At 36.3% G+C, this 21,650-nt stretch overlaps 1 protein-coding gene across 3 annotated transcripts in view; it reads right to left on the bottom strand.

The window, feature by feature from the left end:
• Positions 1 to 21,650, bottom strand: part of LOC145690738 (GILT-like protein 1) — a 146,759-nt gene that overhangs the window by 10,287 nt on the left and 114,822 nt on the right. For 2 of the 3 annotated variants that reach the window (XM_081765922.1, XM_081765921.1), the window contains exons 2-3: positions 3,388 to 3,528; positions 2,901 to 3,068 (exon numbers count right to left, since the gene is read on the bottom strand). In XM_081765922.1, coding sequence (XP_081622048.1) covers positions 2,901 to 3,068; positions 3,388 to 3,528 — 309 coding nt within the window. Of the gene's footprint in view, positions 1 to 2,900; positions 3,069 to 3,387; positions 3,529 to 20,182; positions 20,312 to 21,650 lie in introns of those variants that run through there. The other variant, XM_081765920.1, reaches the window with a different exon arrangement.

Raw genomic sequence — 21,650 nt, 5'->3', positions numbered from 1 at the left:
AAATTTATAATTCCAGACATATGTTTCTAACGCACTTCAGAAAATATCAGCTAAATACTAGTGTGAAAATATGCTTCTAGGAAGTGTCGTACAATAACTGATCCAGTAACTAATACATATTCAGAGTTTTAATAGATATACGCTCGACTTTCTTTTTTTTCTTTATTTTTTATTTTTTATTTTATTTAATTTTATTTTATTTATTTATTTATTTACTTTTTTTTGCAAAAAATAGTGTATAGCTGCCCTTATACTCTCCATTACATCTTTGATTTAAAGTAAGTAACGGTACACTATACAAATATTAGATGAGTATACGCCGTATAATCAACATTACATCCTTGGTTTAAAGTAAGCATATGCTGCACTATACAAATATTAGATGAACATACGCCGTATACTCTTCATCACGTCCTTGATTTAAAGTAAGTATACGCTGCACTATACAAATATTAGATGAACATACGCCGTATACTCTTCATCACGTCCTTGATTTAAAATAAGTATAAGCTGCACTATACAAATATCAGATGGGTATACGCCGTTACTCTGGAGTACATCCTTGATTTAAAGTAAGTATACGCTGCACTATACAAATATTAGATGAACATACGCCGTATACTCTTCGTCACGTCCTTGATTTAAAGTATACGCTGCACTATACAAATATTAGATGAACATACGCCGTATACTCTTCGTCACGTCCTTGATTTAAAGTAAGTATACGCTGCACTATACAAATATTAGATGAACATACGCCGTATACTCTTCGTCACGTCCTTGATTTAAAGTAAGTATACGCTGCACTATACAAATATTAGATGAACATACGCCATATACTATGCATCACATCCTTGATTTAAGGTAAGTATACGCTGCACTATACAAATATTCAATGGGTATACTCGTTATACTCTGGATTACATCCTTGATTTAAAGTAAGTATACGCTGTACTATACAAATATTAGATGGCTGTATGTCGTATATTGTGCATTATATCGTTGATTGAAAGTAAGTTTACTCTGCACTGTACAAATATCAGATGGGCCTATGCCGTATACTGTCCATTACATCGTTGATTGAAAGTAAGTATACTTTGCAATATACGAATACGCTACGAATGTGCACGAGACGAGAGGAGGCAGAGTTTTCCTGACAAAGTTCGAGTCATGACACAGCTCTTCCAGTAAAAAAAATATAATTTTTCGAGTCGAGACGTCAGTTTTACAGCACATTTTCGAGACAAGACAGCCTCAAATCTTGTCTCGTGCGCATCCCTAACATATGCCGTATTCTCTCCATTACATCCCTGTCTACAATATATCGTACCTAACAAGAATTACCAGATTGTCCAAATTTGCGAGAAGAAACTACTTAAAAACGCTAATAATAAAATGTAATACCTCTTTTTCTAATTTTGCAATTTTATTTGAGTTTAATAAATAAACAAACTGTAAAAGGTGAGACAATACTAATGAATCAGAATCGCCTGCAGGATTTCCTGCAAATGGGGGGAAAGGGGAGACGGAAGACCGATATGGAATCAAAGTCGCGAATATACACACTTTGATACATATAATACTTTATGTAATACAATTATTATTGATGCCCCATTGGATAACTTTATTAACTACAGTAAACATATTAGTGGGCCAGTATGCAAATCTAATATGTGATAATCATGCCACCAACTATGTTGAAGATGGCACTTTAGTACCCTTATCACGCTCTTACTCATGGCGCCAGCAAGACGACAGTACATAATATACTGAATAAGACATAGTCCAAAATTAACATTAACTTCTTTTAAATTTTAATTTTTGGTTAACATTGTCCAGGGGCGCAACCACGGGAGGTTCACCAGATCCGGATCCACGCCCAAAAGAACTTCCTAAAACAACGTACACTTATGCATGTTTTCAATAAAACTGTAATTGTTTAACAAGGAAATGATTGAGGTAGCATGAAAATTTGGTCTTACACTTCATCTGTAGTCTTTCTCCTCTTATAAAAGCGATCTAATTCTATCATTTTCTTCTGAAAATATAGGGGAAAGTATTTTAGAATTACTTATCGTCTTTTCGGGTGCAGAATAATGCACGTTCAATATTACATAGACGTAGTAGCTTCTAGTATTGGACACCCCTAAAAGCTTGTACTCCCCCCCCCCGAACAAACATTTCTGGGTGCGCGCTTGAGATTATCCAAATTTGAGACATATATCAATTCATAGTCACAACGAGCTAAACGAAATCAGATATCTTGAGGGCACATTGTTAAGCGTAGTTTTCGGAAAAATGAATTCTTACAGAGCCAAAAGCCTATCGTTCGTAACCAATCCAACAGTAATACTTTTTGCTAATTGTTATTATCCTGAAGGAGAGAATTTATGTATTCAAGTATTCCATTGACTATGTAAAAACGCCCTTCTAATTAACAGATAGAATTGTTATTTCTGCTCTCCTAACATTCACACGGACATTTCTAAGAAAATGAAAATTAAAAATGAAGGGGGTCGGAAGTGGGGTCTAGGAGGCCGGCCCCCTCTAAATTTTTGCTGCCCCCTCTAAAAGTTTCGTGGTAAGCTTGCAAATGGACTATAATATGGTGATGAAATATAATATGGTTGGATCGGGACCCCCCTAACTTTAGCCGGGCCCTGGCCCTCCTACATTTTTGGGCTGGCTACTGGCCTGCCTGTAGCCTAAAGGAAAAAATGATTAAGGCAAGTGAATGATGATGGAAAAATTGCTGGAATGACAATGTAAAAAAAAAAAGGAGTGTACCCCGAGAAAACCTACGGATACGATAGCGGATATCCCTGTGTGTCCACCACAAGGATATTCTTCAGAGTGACGCTCACACACTACTTTCAATAAAATATAAACTAAGTACTTACTTGAGGTCCCCTCTCTTCTGTATAGGTGACTGAGGTATCCATTATGCAATGGACAAACTCAACGATGGGAGTCTCATTGCGGAGAACATCTATAGCACAGGCTTGGACGTAATTACCGTGGCATTCCAATTCGCCATGTTGACATCTGTATTGGTTGTTGCCCAAAGGCTGTATGAAACACAAATCTATTAGAACCACAAATATGGACTAAATGTATTTAAAAATTAAACATGCAATAGTTCAAAATATTTTTATACATCGACTGGATATTATGAAGACTTTAGATCTCAATTGAAGATACAATAAATGGTACTATACCACAAAAGTCAATTTTAGAACCTCTTTTTAACTTTATTCTAACGGAAAGATTCTTAAGAAATTTTTAAAATAACCTTGGAAATGTAATTGAATACTAGTAGTAATAATAACTGTTTTATTCACATTGTATTGTTACTTAAGATTGTTATGAATATAAATGAATACTTACAACTGCATTTCCGTAAGGAATGAACTCAATAGCTATCCGCTCGCCATATTTCACAAAGGCTGGGTAGAGTTGATCCGTGACAAAGGCCTTACTGTATGGACAAAGTGTCTCGTAGAATAGGGTTAGTTTCACATCAGCTGCCTGCAAATAAAAATTATTATTTGGCACTCATAAATAAGATTTCATTAACTATACAATACTATCATGAAAAATATTTTTTTATATATAGTTCAAATCGGGCTGATGGTCTGAGAAAGTTATGTATCAACCATGCAGAAGAATAAAGTTAATGGCGAAGCGTACTATGAGGGTCTGAGGCCGGGCCTACCCTATTTATTTTACTATATATCTTCTTTATCTTTGGTTTCTTATAAAATAAAGTCAATACTTCAATATTTCGGTGGTTTCGGTAACAAAATAGTAGGTTGGAAACACTTTTGAGCTTTACCAGCTCGCTAGACAGGTTGACGGACTATGCTGCTCAGGGAGCGAAGCTATTATCGCTGGGGATTGCACGAATTCTTGGGAACGTGTGAAGGCTCGCCTCTGGGAGTTTATTCATGCTAATATGTTATTAAATGATTTCGCTAACAGAGTAAGAAGCTTCAGTGTAGAATTTCGTATTTCTAATAGTGATAACTTATTTAATTTAGGTATATACTCTCAGGAGTTATTCAGTGTAGCTATTTTAATTTCCTACATGGGGCCTGTTTCATAATAGCTTGTAGAATATAACTCTGAAACATTAAACAAATGTATAAAAATACCAACGCTACCGTATAGGATAAAATGATAATAATGTGTGTAATTTTAATTGAGTTTTCCATTTCATAAAATCAGTGGGTTTTTTACGATTTTGTTTCGGGGGGGCTTTACTTGTTCCTGGAGGGGCTTTGCTAACTTTATTCCTGGAAATGTAAAAATTCTGCAATACAATAAAAAGTTGTGATAAAATTTTGTTGAGTGCTTAAGCCCGGAAGCCACCCCCTTAAATAGAATACAATATTAAACCACTGCATAGAATACAATGCCACTGCATAGAATACAATATTAAATATCTTGGATTGATTCAAATGAAGTTCCTTCTTAGCATTAACATTTCTAGTGAAGTCATTATCACGTGATGCATTAATTAAATGCAGTATTGTACTTACATTAAAGTGGGAGATGCAAATAACAAAATCGTATCCAGGAAATTTGACAGCTAAGAATGTACTTTCTTTTTCGTTCAATCCATTTTCAAATCTGCAGGAAATCAAAACAACAAGTGAAAAGAAAATTCCTCTCATCGCCCTGCAAATTCCAGAGAGAAGAAAATATGAACTGCGCTTCAAAATATTTGTAGTGGAGCTAAATGGGAATATTCCATTAATACAATATTGCGTATTTTCCTCATGTAAATATTTGTTGAATAATAATAATAATAATAATAATAATAATAATAATAATAATAATAATAATAATAATAATAATAATAATAATAATAATAATAATAATAATAAAACGCTACTAGTAGGTCTATACCAAGACGAAAATCTTTAAAATGGAAATACTGTAGTTTTACGGAAGTAGGATTCCCACGAATTTGTAACCCTAATTATATAGCGCTTTGTTTAAGAATGAGCGGGAAATAGGTGTGCCTGTGTGTTTGTATTTTTGTAAATAATTCAGAAATATTCGTGTAAGTATTGTCGTCAGAATGCCAGAGTAGACAGAAAGTGGATTTTCTTTTGCAAAGTCCAGTTTCTCAATGTTTATTGGAAAATAAGTGCGTTATTAAAGAGCACAGACCAATACCGAAACCAAAACATTGCGGAGAAAGATGGTAACAAGGTAAGAAAATTTTGCACACAGTGGTATACAAAATATAAATGACACTGGTTACAACAAGCTAAGAAAGTTATTTAAAAGGGAGCAACTGGATTGCGTACACTCTAGATCCCAAATTGTGCACAAATCTCTGTTGGCCTTTTTGAACACAGATTTTTGTCCAGCGTTGCCACAATGGTAATTTAAAATCTGTGTGCAAACAAGGTTTTCCTTCAGACTAGGCTAGCAACAGAAATTAGAAATAAAATACATATTATATTGAGGATTAACGAAATATAATTTGATCAGTAGATACAAGAAGTCATGATACCTCCAAATTTACAATCCAAATGTTAAAATTTTCTTGTCTCATACTCTGAACATGTATCACCCTTAACCCTTTGAAGTTCTAGTATTATAGGGAGCTAGCTTGTTTACCAGCGGGGGCTGAGGTAAAGGGGGAAAAAATCTTTCTGCCTGACTCTTGCAATACTCCCTTAGCCTCTTTCTATATGTCAGCGTTGCCAGGGTTAAAAATTTGTCACATGAATCTCATTCTGAAGAGTTAGTGTGAGTTGGTTATTTCTTCTGTACTGTTGTGGTTGCGGTTTTGTTGCTTATTATTCATTTGACAATGGCTTCACAGCGTAAGAGAGGGCAAACTATACACAGCAAAGCTAGAGAAGTAATAAGGAAGGTCATAGTGCAGTGCGACGAAGCAGCGAGGGAGAAAAAAAACTGAAGCATTTGTTATCACAGCCTAATTTGCGTGTGTCCACGTATACAGCGATCTTCGATAGGGATTGCATAATTGCATAAACTCTTTGAATTAAGTGAGTATTAGCTGAATTTTTTGACAACGCTCTGGCAACCCTGCCCAGGACCGTCGAGTGGCCGTTTCTTGACGACGGGGTGGGGAACCTGCCAATCAACTCTGGATTCCTCAGCCTCGCATTAAAGCCAGCTCCCTATAATACCTATTTTTAGATACTAAATTAGTGTCTTCATTATTCGATTTAAAAGAAACCAATAAAGTTTGTACTTCGTTTCTTTTTCTTTTGTTTTTCCAAGTCTAGAGGCATTGTAGAACACGTTACGTATGGTTCCACGTCTTCCTGCGTCGAGACATAGGAGCTGATTACGTCATAACTTTAAACAAATATTTTTTGCTAGGCCTATTTTCATTATTTATTTACTTATTTATTTATTTATTTTGGCGGGCTTACTTTTGTACCTAGAAGATTGAAATTTTGCGCAAACATTCAGTCCACCGAGTAGTATTTACCAGATTTTTTAGATCTCTGCGTTAGCACGAGGGGGATCCAGAGAGGAAAAAAAATGAAAAAAGTGATTTTTTTTTACAAAAAAATCCCATTTTTTCGCGATTTTCCTTCCTCAGATACATGATGGAGATATGTGAATGGTACAGTTTGAAAGGCAGTTCTGTTCTAAAGAAAATGATGGGCAAACTATGATCCTAGTATAAATAGGGATGTCACAGGAAATTTTCTGAGATCAGGGTCTTTTAGGGTAATATGTCCATTGTGGGGATTATTGATATTTTTCCCGCCCCTACTATTCAAGATAGAAGCTTGAAATTTTGTACAGACATTTAGACACTACGACTATGTACAGTAAATGGTATCATTGTTCGTACCTAATGTTACTCGCTCAAGTTAGAACGATAATCGTAGCTTCCTCATTCATAAATAGAAACTTTTCTCCATCATAACTGAACTTAACTTCTCTTTCAATCATTTACTGAACAGCTTCTGTAATATTTCTCGGACGAACTGGTGTTTTTTTTTTTCGAATATAGTATATAACTTCTCTATCCTTATGTGTTAATTCCTCTGTATTTTCTAAATTAGCTCAGTCCTAGTAATTTTATTGGACCCTTGTTTCGGGTATTCCGCTGCCCTTTTCTTACAGGTTTACATAACAGAAGAGAAAAAAAGTCCATCTGACAACATTGCTTAATTTTTCTGTGCACAATCCTATACATTATGACAGCTTGTCAATGGCTTATCAGATAGAACTGGTAAAACCGGAAAAGTGTGCGCAATTTCATTGCAGCCATTTAAAATACATAGATTTTTTTGTTTAACTCAATAAGGAAAATAGAATTCTGACTATAATTTTAAACATTTTATGATAAATTAAATGTTATTTGTATTGTTAGTTTATTGGGCCTACCCTACTTATGGGATTACGCTTCGCCACTGATAATGATAGCTTAATTTGGTGTTACCCGATTGTAGAATAGGAATGATATCAAATGTTAGATGAAATTATGCCAAATCTTTCTGAATTATCTCAGATTTAGGATGTCCCATAAACAAAGGAACTTTTGAAATGTCCGAAAATTTTTTGTAGTAAGTTGCAGCATTGAACGTTACACGATTTTCATCTATTGTCTTTGTACTTAGTAGTTACGGAGCTCCGAATAGTGCATGTACATGTAGGAACGGAGCGCTTCATCGGGCTTACAACAACCACTCCCGATGGTGATGATTTCCGCAGAACGACTAACTCGAGGACGGCCCGAGGGTTTAATGCCCACAACCGAACATGTTTTCTCAAATTTAGCAATCAATCTCATCAGAGTCAATTTATTCGGTACATTATGTTGACCAAACATTGCACGGAGTTTTCGAACAACCTCTACACAACATTCACTACATTTATACTGTCGTGAAGCGTTCCATTCTTAAGCTCCTGCGTGGCTAAGTGGCTTTGGCGTGGGAACCCCGGGTTCGATTCTCAGCGGAAGCTCATGTGGTTCGGATTCCACGTTAATTACTAGATCCCGATTCATATAGTAGTCCTTGAGCCAGAGGGGGTGTCTGGTTTCATCTCGAGGGAGTAAATGCCACCTGTATTTCTGAGTAGCTAATATTCTGAACTTTCAGATTTGGCATGATACTTTTCTGAAAGCGGTAGCTTTCAGGGGGTAAACCCCCCCAATTTAGAATCTTACAGACATTTTTTACTTAGCTCAGTGGTCTTTTGAAATACCTATATATCTGTCCACTTTAGTCATAGACCAATGAGTTATACCTCGTTTGATTTGGAATTAAATAGGCTTTAAAGTGATGTAACACACTTACCTATAGTACTGACGAAAGGGAAGTAATGAGGGAAAAATTAAGAAAAATTCCCTAAAAATTCCCTTTTTACCATTTTCTTCTCTTATTACGTGGCAACACTGCATGAAGAGTAAAGGACACCTATATTTCATATTAGCGAATACTATAAGCTTTCATATATGGTATGATACTTCACTGTGGGTGGTAGCTTTCAGTTGCTAAAACCCCATTTTTAGATTTCTAATGAAAATGGTAACGAAATCCCGTGGTCTTTCGAAATTCCTCTAACTATGTTCGTTATGATCACAGAAGTAAAAATTACGTCTCTTTAGTTTTAGAATTATATAGGATTTTAGATGATTAATGCAGTTTTCAATAGTACTGACGAAAGGGAAGTAATAAGGGAAAATGTAAGAAAAATTCCCTAAAAATTCCCTTTTTACAATTTTCTTCTCTTATTACGTGGCAACACTGCATGAGGAGTGAAAAATTCCTATATTTCAAAGTAGCCAATACTACAAGCTTTCAGATATGGTATGATACTTGCCTGTGGGCGGTAGCTTTCAAGGAATTAAACTCCCTTTGCAGATTCTTTAGTCCTTGAGAGGCAGAAAATTTAGTAATGATTTGGAGAAAAGTTGATGTAAAAAAAACTGTAATAAATTTTCTGATCCTGGTTTTATATAATTGAATAACTGACCATGAAAGATCAGAAAATTCTAAAGTTTCTGTAGGGAAAGATAAGCGGAGGCAGGAAGTGGGGTTATGTTTTCAGTTTTTTTTTTTTTTTTTTTTTTTTTTTTTTTTTTTTTTTTTTTTACAGACCTTTTGTAAATTGCTTGATGTTTGAAGTGAACTGAATGGTGGAAGAGAATAGATCTATATGCTTTATAAACATTTCGAAAACATAATATTTTAACTTTGAAAATATTTTGATTGTAAAATATCATGGCGGTATGTAGGTTAAAGAGAAGTTCGTAACTCAGTATGGTAATGTTTATAGCATAATTAGAAATATTCTTCACATATCAAGATCTAAATAACATTCTATTTACATTACATTAGTTATGTTGATCATCATTCAAATAAGCCATGTAAATAATAATCACATGGAAAAATAGGCGTGTCTTATGATATAGTTTGTAGCCAATTGCATATTCACAGTATTTGTTGAATACTTATATCCTTTATTTTGATTCATTTATCTTCATCTAAGTCTACAACTTCGTCTAACAATTCAGATATTTCTTCATCTTGATAATTGGCACATGTTTGGATTTTTCACATGTCAGTACATTTTAATTCATGTTTCATGCACTCACAATCGGATGGCACACAGTTCTTAGCACACGTACACGACAACAGCTCCATCACTTCTTCTGGTGCAGGCCGACAATCCATCCAATCGATATCAAGCTCACCCGATGCGTTTGTCCTCCAGCCATGAAGATTGGGACTTTGTATGTCAGGATTCGCTTCCAGTGCTTTCTTCCAAATTGTTGCTTGGTAGTTAGCTCTCTTGGTATGTTTCTCAAGAGCCTTCTTGCATGGTGGTAGCAGATGGAATTCAACTAAACCTTTCTTTGCACAGAACAGCGAGTACCTTGATTCATTTACAGAGTTCACATTGTGACCATACAACCTACAAACGAACTTTTCTACTATATCCATCGTCTCTTTCTTGGGTTCAAAACTTTCTGACAGTTCCTTCAGTGCCTGTACAAACTCTCCCTTTTTAAAAAGTGTAAAAGCTTTACACTTTCCCTTACCAGCAAAAGCACTCACTGTATCACAGCCTGTGATAGTATGAAATCCTGCTAAGGCTGCACAAATGTTTTCCCCATTTGCGTGATATATCTTGTTCATATCGTGTTAACAAAGACGGTTAGATGTTCCACTCTTCAGGAAAATGTCCTCCATGCTTTGTTAGTTCGTCAAAGGTGCTCAGTACTATGACTGCAACATCTGTATCTTGATTATAATGGTAGAGCAGCCTGATCTAAGAGCATGAAACGCATGAAGCACAAGTCTTGTGTCTGCTTCCTCCTGTGAAGACCATAATTCTGGAATGTTTGTCACTGGTAATGTTGAAGACAGTTGACAGCACTCCTTCTCGCATGTTAAAAACACAATTTTGTTACCCAGTTTTTGAGTATACTTTGAAAGCTGCCATTCTTTCCACAGAAAGTGAATGAGCTCATATCTGTTATTAGTGTTGCTCAAGAATTTTCTCCAGTTTCTGACTGGATGTCCAGCCGTGATGTTTTGAATATACATACTGTCCTCAGAGACCCTCCGCATTCTTTCTGCATTTTTTATAGACCTACTTTCATAGGTATCAAATATGATATCAACACGAGGACAACGACCAGAATCAAGTAATATTTTTGAAAGTAACTTTTCTGCTAGGAGGCCAAATGTTTTAGGTACTTCCACTAATTTGTGCACCTGGCTCATTGCGTCAACAATGTATGCTGAAGTCTCTTCCGGTATTGTTTCTGACTCGCAGTTTCTACTTAACATATGCATCAACTTTGACTTGACGGTTTTCCTAATGGTTCCCTGTGGCGTTGCCAGAGACCAAGGTAATGGTCTAAGAGGATAAACAAGCACTTCCCTCATGTTCAGATTCCTTTTTTGAGCTATTATAGCCATCTGGGCAAAAATACCCCTGCCTGCTTTCAGAATAACGTCTCTCCCTTTAACTTTAATAGTTTTACTTTTCTTTGAATGGGCAAACGTCTTTAATCCTTGCTTACGCATTGGAGCGTGGAATGCCCCTGGCTGCACACCTTTCTGGAGGCGTTGCTCTTTATAGTTCTTATATGCTTTCTCACCTTTCTCATAAGCATTAAGTAAGTTGTTTGTGGTGTCTACAGAAGCTACCATACCAGAAGATATATTTAGCAGATTAGATTCCTTGAAAGGATTTGTCCATTCCTTCGTCAATATCTCAACCATCGACGAAACATTTTTTTCATCCTTCTTGATTCTCGATGGTGAAAGGTCATGATGAGTGATTTTACTTTTTAGCGAAGAATTTGTGGCTTCTCTAGGGATACGTAGAAATTCTGCCCTTACATCTGAAACTAAATAGTACCTTTCAACAGCAGCTTGCCTGGTGCTAAATTTGATTATTCCAGCAGGCCCTTGGGTATCTTTGTTGACAGTCTCTTCAATCACTTGGTCTGCAGGAATTTTCCCACATGGATTGACTGTCCCCATTTGGACGGAGAACTCGCCTCTCTGAAATGCTTCATACACAGTTGGATGATTTTTCTCAAGACCTAACATTTCATTGTAATATACCGAAAGATAGCGTGCATAATTTAGATGGTCATATGCAAAACACCACGGGATCATCTTTCGAATACTTACCAGATAAAGCGGCCAGTTACCTTCTCTTGTTGCGCGAACTGTCATTAAAAGAACATCTACCATATCGACGTAGGATATTTAAAAGGAAGATAGGTCACCATTTTCGTGCCTTAGATGGTCCAAATATGCTTCAAACATTTTCCAAATTGTTACAAAAGACTGTTCTGACAAAATTTGAGATAACTGCTCAGTAGTGGCGTCTCCTATTTCCTCGAACAATTGAGATATGTTAGATTCAGCACAGGAAAGATATCTATGTACTCGGACTGTAACCATAACCGGAATTCATTGAGGATTATTCTCATCAGTGACTCAAATGCTAGCTTGTGCATACGAATAGCACGGTTATAGTGCTTCCCTTGTAAACTTCGAAATATGGATCCCTCTCAGCAACAGTTCCTGATTCGGATAAGAGTTCCGGCAAGCCAGAATCTTGAAATGGTCTACCGATTATGCCCATGAAGTTACAAATAGTATGCAATCCTCCAAGATTTAAAACTATTGTCCGGTACTTTTCAGTATTCTTGCATACAATTTCATTTGCTTTTGAATAAATAGCTTGATCTGCAGTTAGAACTAAAGACTGAAGTTGTAGTTGCTTCTTTATGATGAGTGGACGATTTAGTATCTTATGTATTGTAGTCATACTGCTTGCTGGCGAATTTATTGTTGTTAGGTAGCTAATGCTTGTTGGTTGAATTTCACGATCCCTCAGTAGATTGATGTTGAATCCAGTCCAACTTGGAATTAGCTGATTCTGGGGATCTATACACCGCAAGATAATCCAAAATAAATTCTTAGACCTTGACGCTGCAACGAACTCTTCACAAATAGGATCATCATACCCAATCATAACTGGACCAACTCTTTTCCCAGGAATGTAAGGCGTTAGCTCTTTCGTGGCACCAACAAAAGTTCGTTGTCTTGTCTTTAATGCTATTTTTATTGTAACCAGATTACTAATTTGTGACTTTGATTCTAACTGTATTGCTATTCCATTCACACGATGAGTGGTTCCCGCTCCAGACAGGGTCTCCTCCAACCTATCAATGTTATCGCAAGCAAGGTGAGTAAATTTACCAGGCACATTTCCAGGTAGGGCTACACGATCATCTTTCTCTTTCGAAAGCCCACGGAACTTCGTTACCATTTTCTTTAAGAATCTAAAAAGGGAGTTTTAGCAACTGAAAGCTACCACCCAGAGTGAAGTATCATACCATATCTGAAAGCTTACAGTATTGGATACTCTGAAATATAGGAGTTTTTCACTCCTCATGCAGTGTTGCCACGTAATAAGAGAAGAAAATTGTAAAAAGGGAATTTTTAGGGAATTTTTCTTACATTTTCCCTTATTACTTCCCTTTCGTCAGTACTATTGAAAACTGTATTAATCATCTAAAATCCTATATAATTCTAAAACTAAAGAGACGTAATTTTTACTTCTGTGATCATAACGAACATAGTTAGAGGAATTTCGAAAGACCACGGGATTTCGTTACCATTTTCATTAGAAATCTAAAAATGGGGTTTTAGCAACTGAAAGCTACCACCCACAGTGAAGTATCATACCATATATGAAAGCTTATAGTATTCGCTAATATGAAATATAGGTGTCCTTTACTCTTCATGCAGTGTTGCCACGTAATAAGAGAAGAAAATGGTAAAAAGGGAATTTTTAGGGAATTTTTCTTAATTTTTCCCTCATTACTTCCCTTTCGTCAGTACTATAGGTAAGTGTGTTACATCACTTTAAAGCCTATTTAATTCCAAATCAAACGAGGTATAACTCATTGGTCTATGACTAAAGTGGACAGATATATAGGTATTTCAAAAGACCACTGAGCTAAGTAAAAAATGTCTGTAAGATTCTAAATTGGGGGGGTTTACCCCCTGAAAGCTACCGCTTTCAGAAAAGTATCATGCCAAATCTGAAAGTTCAGAATATTAGCTACTCAGAAATGCAGGTGGCATTTACTTCCTCTAAATGAAACCACACACCCCATTTTTCGGGGTCTGGCTCAAGGACTATAGCCTCGCTGAAGAGGCATGTTAAACTCAAAATCAACCCAACTCAATGCGTTCCATTCCTATCCGTAGAGAAAACAGGTGACGATCATAGCGGCGCTACGTGACTATTAACCACAAAGGCAACAGATGTAAATCGTGTAACGTTCAGTGCTACCAACTTATTACGACAGAAATGGCGGGCATTTTCAAAAGTTGAATCCTTTATGATACACCTTTTTTCCCGTAATAACTTTACACATTCTAAGTTTTTAATTTCCAGCAACTCCGTGAACGTTGATCAAGGGCGTTGACTGATTCAGAGGTTAATTGTTAGGGAAAATATTTCCCCCAAATTTTTCACTTTTATCTTATGTTAGTACTGACCCAAAATGCCTGGCCCCCCAAACTTCTACCCCCCCTACATTTTTTGGCTGGCTACAGACCTGGACGCAAATACACTAGTAGTCGCCCTGGGCAAGAGCTCGCCTTAGCGCCACCCCTGACCAACCAAACCTAAACACTCCCTGAAATATTTGCCCAATTCTGCGCCCTCCCAATCCGGCACCCGAAGAACAACCTCCGTTTGTGCCCTCTAGTTACATCACTGAAAGCAATACCATACATATTAAACATTCTTAACAAGTGTATTTTGAGTGGTTGGTGCATTTGCAGCTTAGTGTCGCTCTGATATGTCTTTCTGCACGATTATACAGTATATAGTAGATTATATCATTTATTGCACCACAAGCTTGTTTCATTATTTTCTGTTTCTGTATATTAGCAATTTGTGTCTTATTTGTATTTTATGAAATTACAGGGTTGTACCCGTGAAATCAATGCTTAATGCAATTGCCTTTGGTATGTAAGTCCCTTGGATTGATTCTATATGGTGTGTGACTTACAACTTTTAGTGTTGATGCGGCAATTTGAAAAAGCTTGCAGTAACAAAAAGCGAGTTTCGGTAGGGTGTAGCTATAGAAATTCAGAAATCGTGCGTTTGCAGCTGAGTATTGTCTATGCATTACACAGTTCGGCCTTGTTTCACTGTAGAACTAAACAAACAAACAAAACAGAATTTAGAATCTATAAAATAGTGAGAAATCAAGCTAACTGCAATGGTATTGATGACAAATAAAATATTTAATATTATTCAACTTTTCGTGCTTGACAATATTTTAGAATTGTACTTTCATAACTTTCTAGTTTGTGAACCAGATCTTTCAATCAGGGGCGTCATTTAGGGGGTAGCGAGGGGCAATTCCCCCCGGAGTTTGAGTTTTATATACAATTTATCAATAGAATAGTAGTAAATCAATCAAAAGCGCGAAATTTTACTTATATCAAGGGGTTTTGACCCCCCAAGCAAAATCTGAAATGACTCTCCTGATTTCAATATGTACCATTTGGCCACCCATACCATTCGTGATCTTTGGCGCTAAGTAATTAGTTTACTTGGTATGCAAGTATAATGTAATGCAATTGATGAGTCATTTCAGTCAATATTATCACTGAAGAAAAACTTCCTCGTGAAAGAGACTACTACTTACACTTTAGTGTGTAGGTGACACTAGCGTACAAGTCGCTGCAACTGCTCTCTGGCGAGTTTTCGGGAAAGTAGCTGCAGCGAAGAAAAAGAAAGTTTCCTTAGAGAAAGGTACAGTAAAGACAATCACAGAAAAACTATTTGTGAATCAAGTTGACCAGACATACTATTTTAGTGGATTTATTATTATTATTATTATTATTATTATTATTATTATTATTATTATTATTATTATTATTATTATTATTATTATTATTATTATTATTATTATTACTTGTTTCTGAGAAAAATGCATCCTGAGAAAAATGCAAACGGGATGCAAAATCTCCCTTTGAAATAAAAGTGTGTCGGTTTTGGCTCGCAGTTACGTTTACGTGTATAATTTTGAGTGTAAAACAATGGAGTTTTTTTATCATTTTTGGACTTCGAACTATGCTGTAAGTTCGGAAGTCTTATCGATCGGTTATGTTCATCCATCCGCGTGTCCCTGAGTCCAGGGGCGGATCCAGGACCGACTGGAGCGGTGGGTTGTCATAATGCTACTTTTAAGGGCTCCAAACTCTGGTATGGATTTCATTTATATATATATGAAACAATAAAGTTTCCACTTCTGGGGGGGCAATCGCCCCGATCGCCCCCTGGATCCGCCCCTGCCTGAGTCTGACTGACTGTCCACAAGTGTCAGAGTAAAAACAATGAGATATATCGAGTTTTTTTTTTTTTCAATCGATTCAGTATTCCCAGAGAAGATTCAATATCCTTCGTGAATCTGTCTTTTAAATCGGAAGTGGTTGAAATGAGTTATTTCTGGTTTCAACGTTTTCGCTGTAAAACGGAAACAGTAATAGATAAGGACAAATGCTTTTCTTTTTTCAATCGATTGACCGGAAACGTATCGTCACTATTCGTAATACTCTGCCAAAACCATAAGTGGTTGAAATTCACTAGTACTTCCGGTTTCAATATTGGTTTTCCATAGATCAAAGACGGTAAGGGGCATCGGAAAACTCTTTTTTACAGATTCAGCGTTCTAAGAGTGATTTGTCTTAACTTTCATATAATAATTGAAACGGGAATGGTGAAAATCAACGATTTCTTGGTTGCAGCACAGATCGCATAATGGATAAAACTGAAATAGTTAGCGATAAGGTATTTTTTAAATATTGATTGAATACCAAAAATATGTTTCACCTCTGATTTATATTCCTTTTTGCAACCGGAAGTGATATACATCAATGAGCACTTCCGGTTTTAATGTTTATCTCTAGAGAGCAAAAGTTGAGTTGAGGTGATTTTGAGTTTAACGTCCCTTTCAGCAGCGAGGCTATATGAGATGGGACCTAGTGGTAAACGTGGAATCCGAACCACATGAGATCCCTCCGGGAACCGAATTTGGTCTCCCACGCCAAAGGCGCGTAGGCTACGAGAGTAAAAGCAGTAAGAGGTAGTGAGTACTGGCCTTTTGATGTGAAATCGATTTCCGTAACAGAGGTTCTCTTTTTGATAGTTATTACTGTATTTGCAACCAGTACTTGTAGATGTACTACTTCAAGTTTTAGTATTGAATTTGTATTGTTTTGAAGTCTACCGTAGTTGCACACTATAAAACGAAACACACTTATTTTAAAAGAAAGAAAGAAAAAACAATCCTTTTGCAAGAAATTCAGTCATAAAAAAATGTAACATTCAAGAGACTCAACGACCCTAATTCTCCCTCCTGTTAAATGTTAAAATGTAATATAGAAAATAAAATTGAACTAAGATCAAATAAATAGAAATCCTGATCATTTTGAAAAGCTTAAAGACATTCCCCCGTTTTACTTTCGTACCGCGCCTAGGGTGAAGTGTTTTTTTTTTTAAAAAAAATAGTAAACGATCTCTTAAGATAGGTAGCAACATTCCGAAGGGGTACTCCCATCATTTTAAGAGACTCGCATGAAGGGTAGCAATATTCTATTAGAAATGCCAGTATTCGGCTACTGTTTGCAATGAGTCTATAATTACTCTTTCCGTCTAACTCACCACCTCTATAGGTGACCTGAACAAAAGAAAAAATGTTTAGCAGTAGAGAAAAGTCAGATTTTATTCACTCTGCCATTAATGGCACGTGCAGCAGATGGGAAGGTTGGACGGTCTTCCGCTAAACTGTTCGTATTCACTTCACTTCAAGTTATCACTCCTGACAATACATATTCGTAACTTAATATAATCCTTATTATGAAGCAAAAATACATCAGTGTGTAAGTAACGCTACTATGGTGCATAACCATCTACTCAAAAATATTTGGATACTCTTAACCAGTGACATATACTGGTTTCATGGTTTGGGCTACCACTAATCTTTATAACACATTATTATTATTATTATTATTATTATTATTATTATTATTATTATTATTATTATTATTATTATTATTATTATTATTATTATTATTATTATTATTACTATTGCAGTTTAGTTTCAACGTTATTATAGTCTTCAAAATAACAAAAAAAAAAAAAAAAACCTAACAACACACTTTCATTTATCAAGTCGATAAATATGATTTTATCTTCACTAGTAAGTCTCATGTTATCTTAGTATTACGGAAAAACGATCGTACATTTCTACCTTCATTTTTTCCATGAAGTATCCCTACATCTTGCTTCGGATAGGTGCTAACGATACCCAGCAGAGTAAATGGAAGCTGCCCAAGTAAGAAAGAACGCTGAAATAGGCGTTTAGAAAACGAAGAAGCCTTACTGGTAGCCCATTGGGGAGGGGAGAAAAACCCGCGACTAGTGCAGGTTACGGAAAGGTCAAGTGTGCATGCTTCGTCTGATCAGTATTTTTTTTTTTTTTAACATACACTGGCATCAAGATACACTGGCAACCTTGTGCGGTGACGGTCACTGGAGTGTCCCCGTTTGAATGCTACAATGTAAAGCAATGCTTTTCCTCGACTGACGGACACTGACAGTTGCGTGAGAGCGGTCGGTGACGGCAACCGTTTTAGTGACGGCAACGGCAGTTGCCTTGTACGAAGGCAACAATTTAAAATAATGCTTCAAAAGTTGCGTCACTCAGTGACTACATATTTATAAGCAGTACAAAATTTTCGTTGCGTTGACGCAAACTGCTACGAAACGAGGCTCAAGTTGTCCGAGACAATTCCTAGAGACCCCCCCAAAATATCTTGTTATTACGCGTGTAATTTTCCTTTACTCTTCGCTTTCTGCCAAGAAATCGATTTCTCTAAAGGCAACTGCTGTTACCTGGCAGCCCATTCGTACACTGTGGGCGTTGGTGGAGAGAAGGGGAATGTACTGATATGGTTTCTGCTGTAGTAGCTAGAGAGTTGTTTCCTGCTTCTTTGTCAGATCGAAGACTCTTAAGTTAGCGAGACAGACGGCGTGCAAAGAAGTTATTGGGATCTTTCTACATACATACAATTCTCAGAAACTTGTATCATTGAAAGAAGATAACAAAGTATAAAATTATAAATATGATTTAGTTTATATTATAATAACTATTTTGTAATATCCTAGAGCTACCACCGGTAGCTCACAAAATACGTCACTGCTCTTAACCTTCTTGTAAACACAAGAAGCATCAGTCTTATTCCCACAATTTCACATGCAGGTTATAGTTGTCGCTAGCTGTATTACCTCCTACATGACGTCAAGAGATGGCGCTTGTGCAGGCGGTTTGTAGACGAGCAGAAGAGTTGGGAGGGATAAAACAACTAGTACACATAAAATGAAAGTCCAGACTTATCTAATGCCATTATGGAGCCCCTGTGGCTAAGTGGTAGAGCGTTTATCTCTGGTATATTGGGTCCCTGGTTCGATCCCAGGTCGCGCCCAGTGAACTTTGTGGTAGACAAGCACCGTCTGCGTGAGTTTTCTCGGTGTTCTCCTGTTTCCTTCTACTCTTCATTTCACCATTTTCATCCATTTCTCATTATCACCGTCTTCTTTAGCCTAACCGGCATAATCGTGGGACGTAAAACTCAAAAAATTCACTTAATTTTCTAATACCGTTATTTTCTGTAAATTCAAGTTCTCTGACTATAACAACACTCGGTTTAGAATCTATTAAACCAAGTTAGGGTATCTTACGTTGCATTAACCCTTGGAAAGGCAAGCAATTTAACACCCGGGAAGTGCCATACGGGGTACAAATTAGACCCTTACATATTTTTGTTGTGATCAGGGGTAAAAGTGAGGGGGAACCTAAAAAATTACAATGGAAAAAGATAGGCAGGGGGACGGCGTGACGTCAGGCGTCCCCCTACCTTTTCAGATCCACTTTTATCCCTGGTTGTGATATGTGTTTGGTCGTGAGAATTCATAAAATCTTTATTTCCGTCACTTTGGTAGTCAATTTCTTCTTCTAAATTGTGAACATAATCCTCAGATAAAGAATCATATGCAAAGAAGTTCACATTTTATTTCTTGTTCAGCCAGGGCTTCACAGTTCATGCTGGAGCTTTAGCTAGCTGTTACAAAATGGTATTCAATGGCAAGTGACAAGTTCAATATTTACTATTATAATATTACATTATTCTTCTTAGAATTCATTATGTTACGGAGGAGTAGCGCCAGCCCAAATGTAAAAGAATGCGTACTGCAATAATTTGAATTATTTCCACGGAATGCCGAGTGGGATACATTTTGAACTTTACTCAAACAATGGCTTACTCAAACAAACAAACAAAAAAAAAAAAATCATTGTTATAAGTCAGCTATAAGAAAAATGGGGAACTACAGTCATTACTTACAGGCCTACTATAGAAAAATAGAAGTGGGGTACAATTTGTACGGTACCTGATTTGACCTCCAAGAGTTAAATGAAAAATGGATTTCTGTACTAACAATTATAAATTTACACTTACTCGTACATGCAAATGAAGCTTTTACAACCAATAATATTATAGCCAAGTGGACACTTTGACCCACTGAAAATTAAATTTTGGACTTTGCTTACCAAAACATTAACGTTATACGTAGGCGCTCCGATCTTCGGGTTGGGATACATTATCTGAGGAGCAACTAGCATATGTGTTTATATATACTGTACGTTATAATTAATTATACTGTATGTTGACGCTATATAAGTTACAGAATTATCAGAAATGAAACCATAACAACAAAACTATCTGGTATATAGACTTGGAAAATTATTGTTAGCTTAAGTTTTGTAACTCGTTAAATTAATTGTTAAGAATTTTATTAATTTTAGACTTCCAAAGTATACAGTGAGTAAGTATTGAATGTTTTATAGAATTACCTTTGTGCATTTGGTGCAGTACAGTAAAACGGTACGGTAAAATATATGGATATTTTTTTCTTATTTTCTATTTTTTTAAACTTCAGCGCAGTAAAATTTAGATTTCAACTTCGAAAAAATTCCAAACAATTTTTGTAGATAGGCCTATGCTTATTTTAATGTCATCAGCATATGAAGAAAACTACTGTTAATTTTAATTCCGAGAGGATTTTTGTTTGTTTACGTAGGTGAAAGGATGAATTCCAGTCTTCTTCCAATTATCTCCAATCTTATCAATTTTTCGAAGAAAATAGTTACAAGAAAACTGCAGTTTTTAAAATTCTACAAAAAATAGGCCCTTAAAGCAGGGCTGCCAACTTTTCTTAAGAAAAAAATCGGGACAGGGCAATCGGTGTTGGATAACTTGGAAACCACTTGCTATAAGCTTGATTGCAAGTCGGCCAAACTCGCATCCAGCTTGATTGGAAAACGTGAAAACATGCCGTAAACTGGATTCGAGTAACGAAGTTACATAGGGGCAACCTTGCATTCAGTGTTCCATTCAAGCTTGACGCAAGCGTTTCACAAGTCAAGCCAAGTCAATAGCCAATGAACAGCCTGTGATGCTATGACGCTATGCGAAGGGTCTAAAGTATCGCTTGCAAGTATAACAAAAGGCAGATTGTATGAAAGTATGCGTTTCAAGTGCAAGTGTAGAAAGACAAAAACCAAGCACACGCCAACTGTCCAAAAGCTTTCTTGCTACTAGGGATTTATTATATAGAGTTTTAGTTATAACCATTGTCCTTGGAAAATTGATAATTTTCGTAATAATTACAAATAAAAATTAAAACTACACCCCTTTCATACACATCCCAAAACAAAAATCCACGGCAAATTAAGGCCATTTTCTAGAATATGCTGAGGAAATCAAAATAAAGGTCCCCACAGGATTTTTTTTTTTTTTGCCGAAATTTTGCGCACGTTTTTCTAATTTCCGCACCTAGAAAGCTCCCAATTGAAGAAACTTTAGTGAAACCAGTTTTCACGTATTACAACGTCATCTATCACGAATTTAAAAAAATGTTTCGAATAAAATTTGTTTTTTTTTTTCTCTTAGAAAATGAATGTGCAATAAAGAATGAAGGTCCGCATTTGAGTTTTTCTCCTATTCCACTCCCAGAGG

Source organism: Thermobia domestica, chromosome 7 (assembly GCF_964235325.1).
Source record: "Thermobia domestica chromosome 7, izTheDome1.hap1.1, whole genome shotgun sequence".
NCBI classification, from domain to species: Eukaryota; Metazoa; Arthropoda; class Insecta; order Zygentoma; family Lepismatidae; genus Thermobia; species Thermobia domestica.
This window is presented reverse-complemented; position numbering and strand designations above follow the sequence as displayed.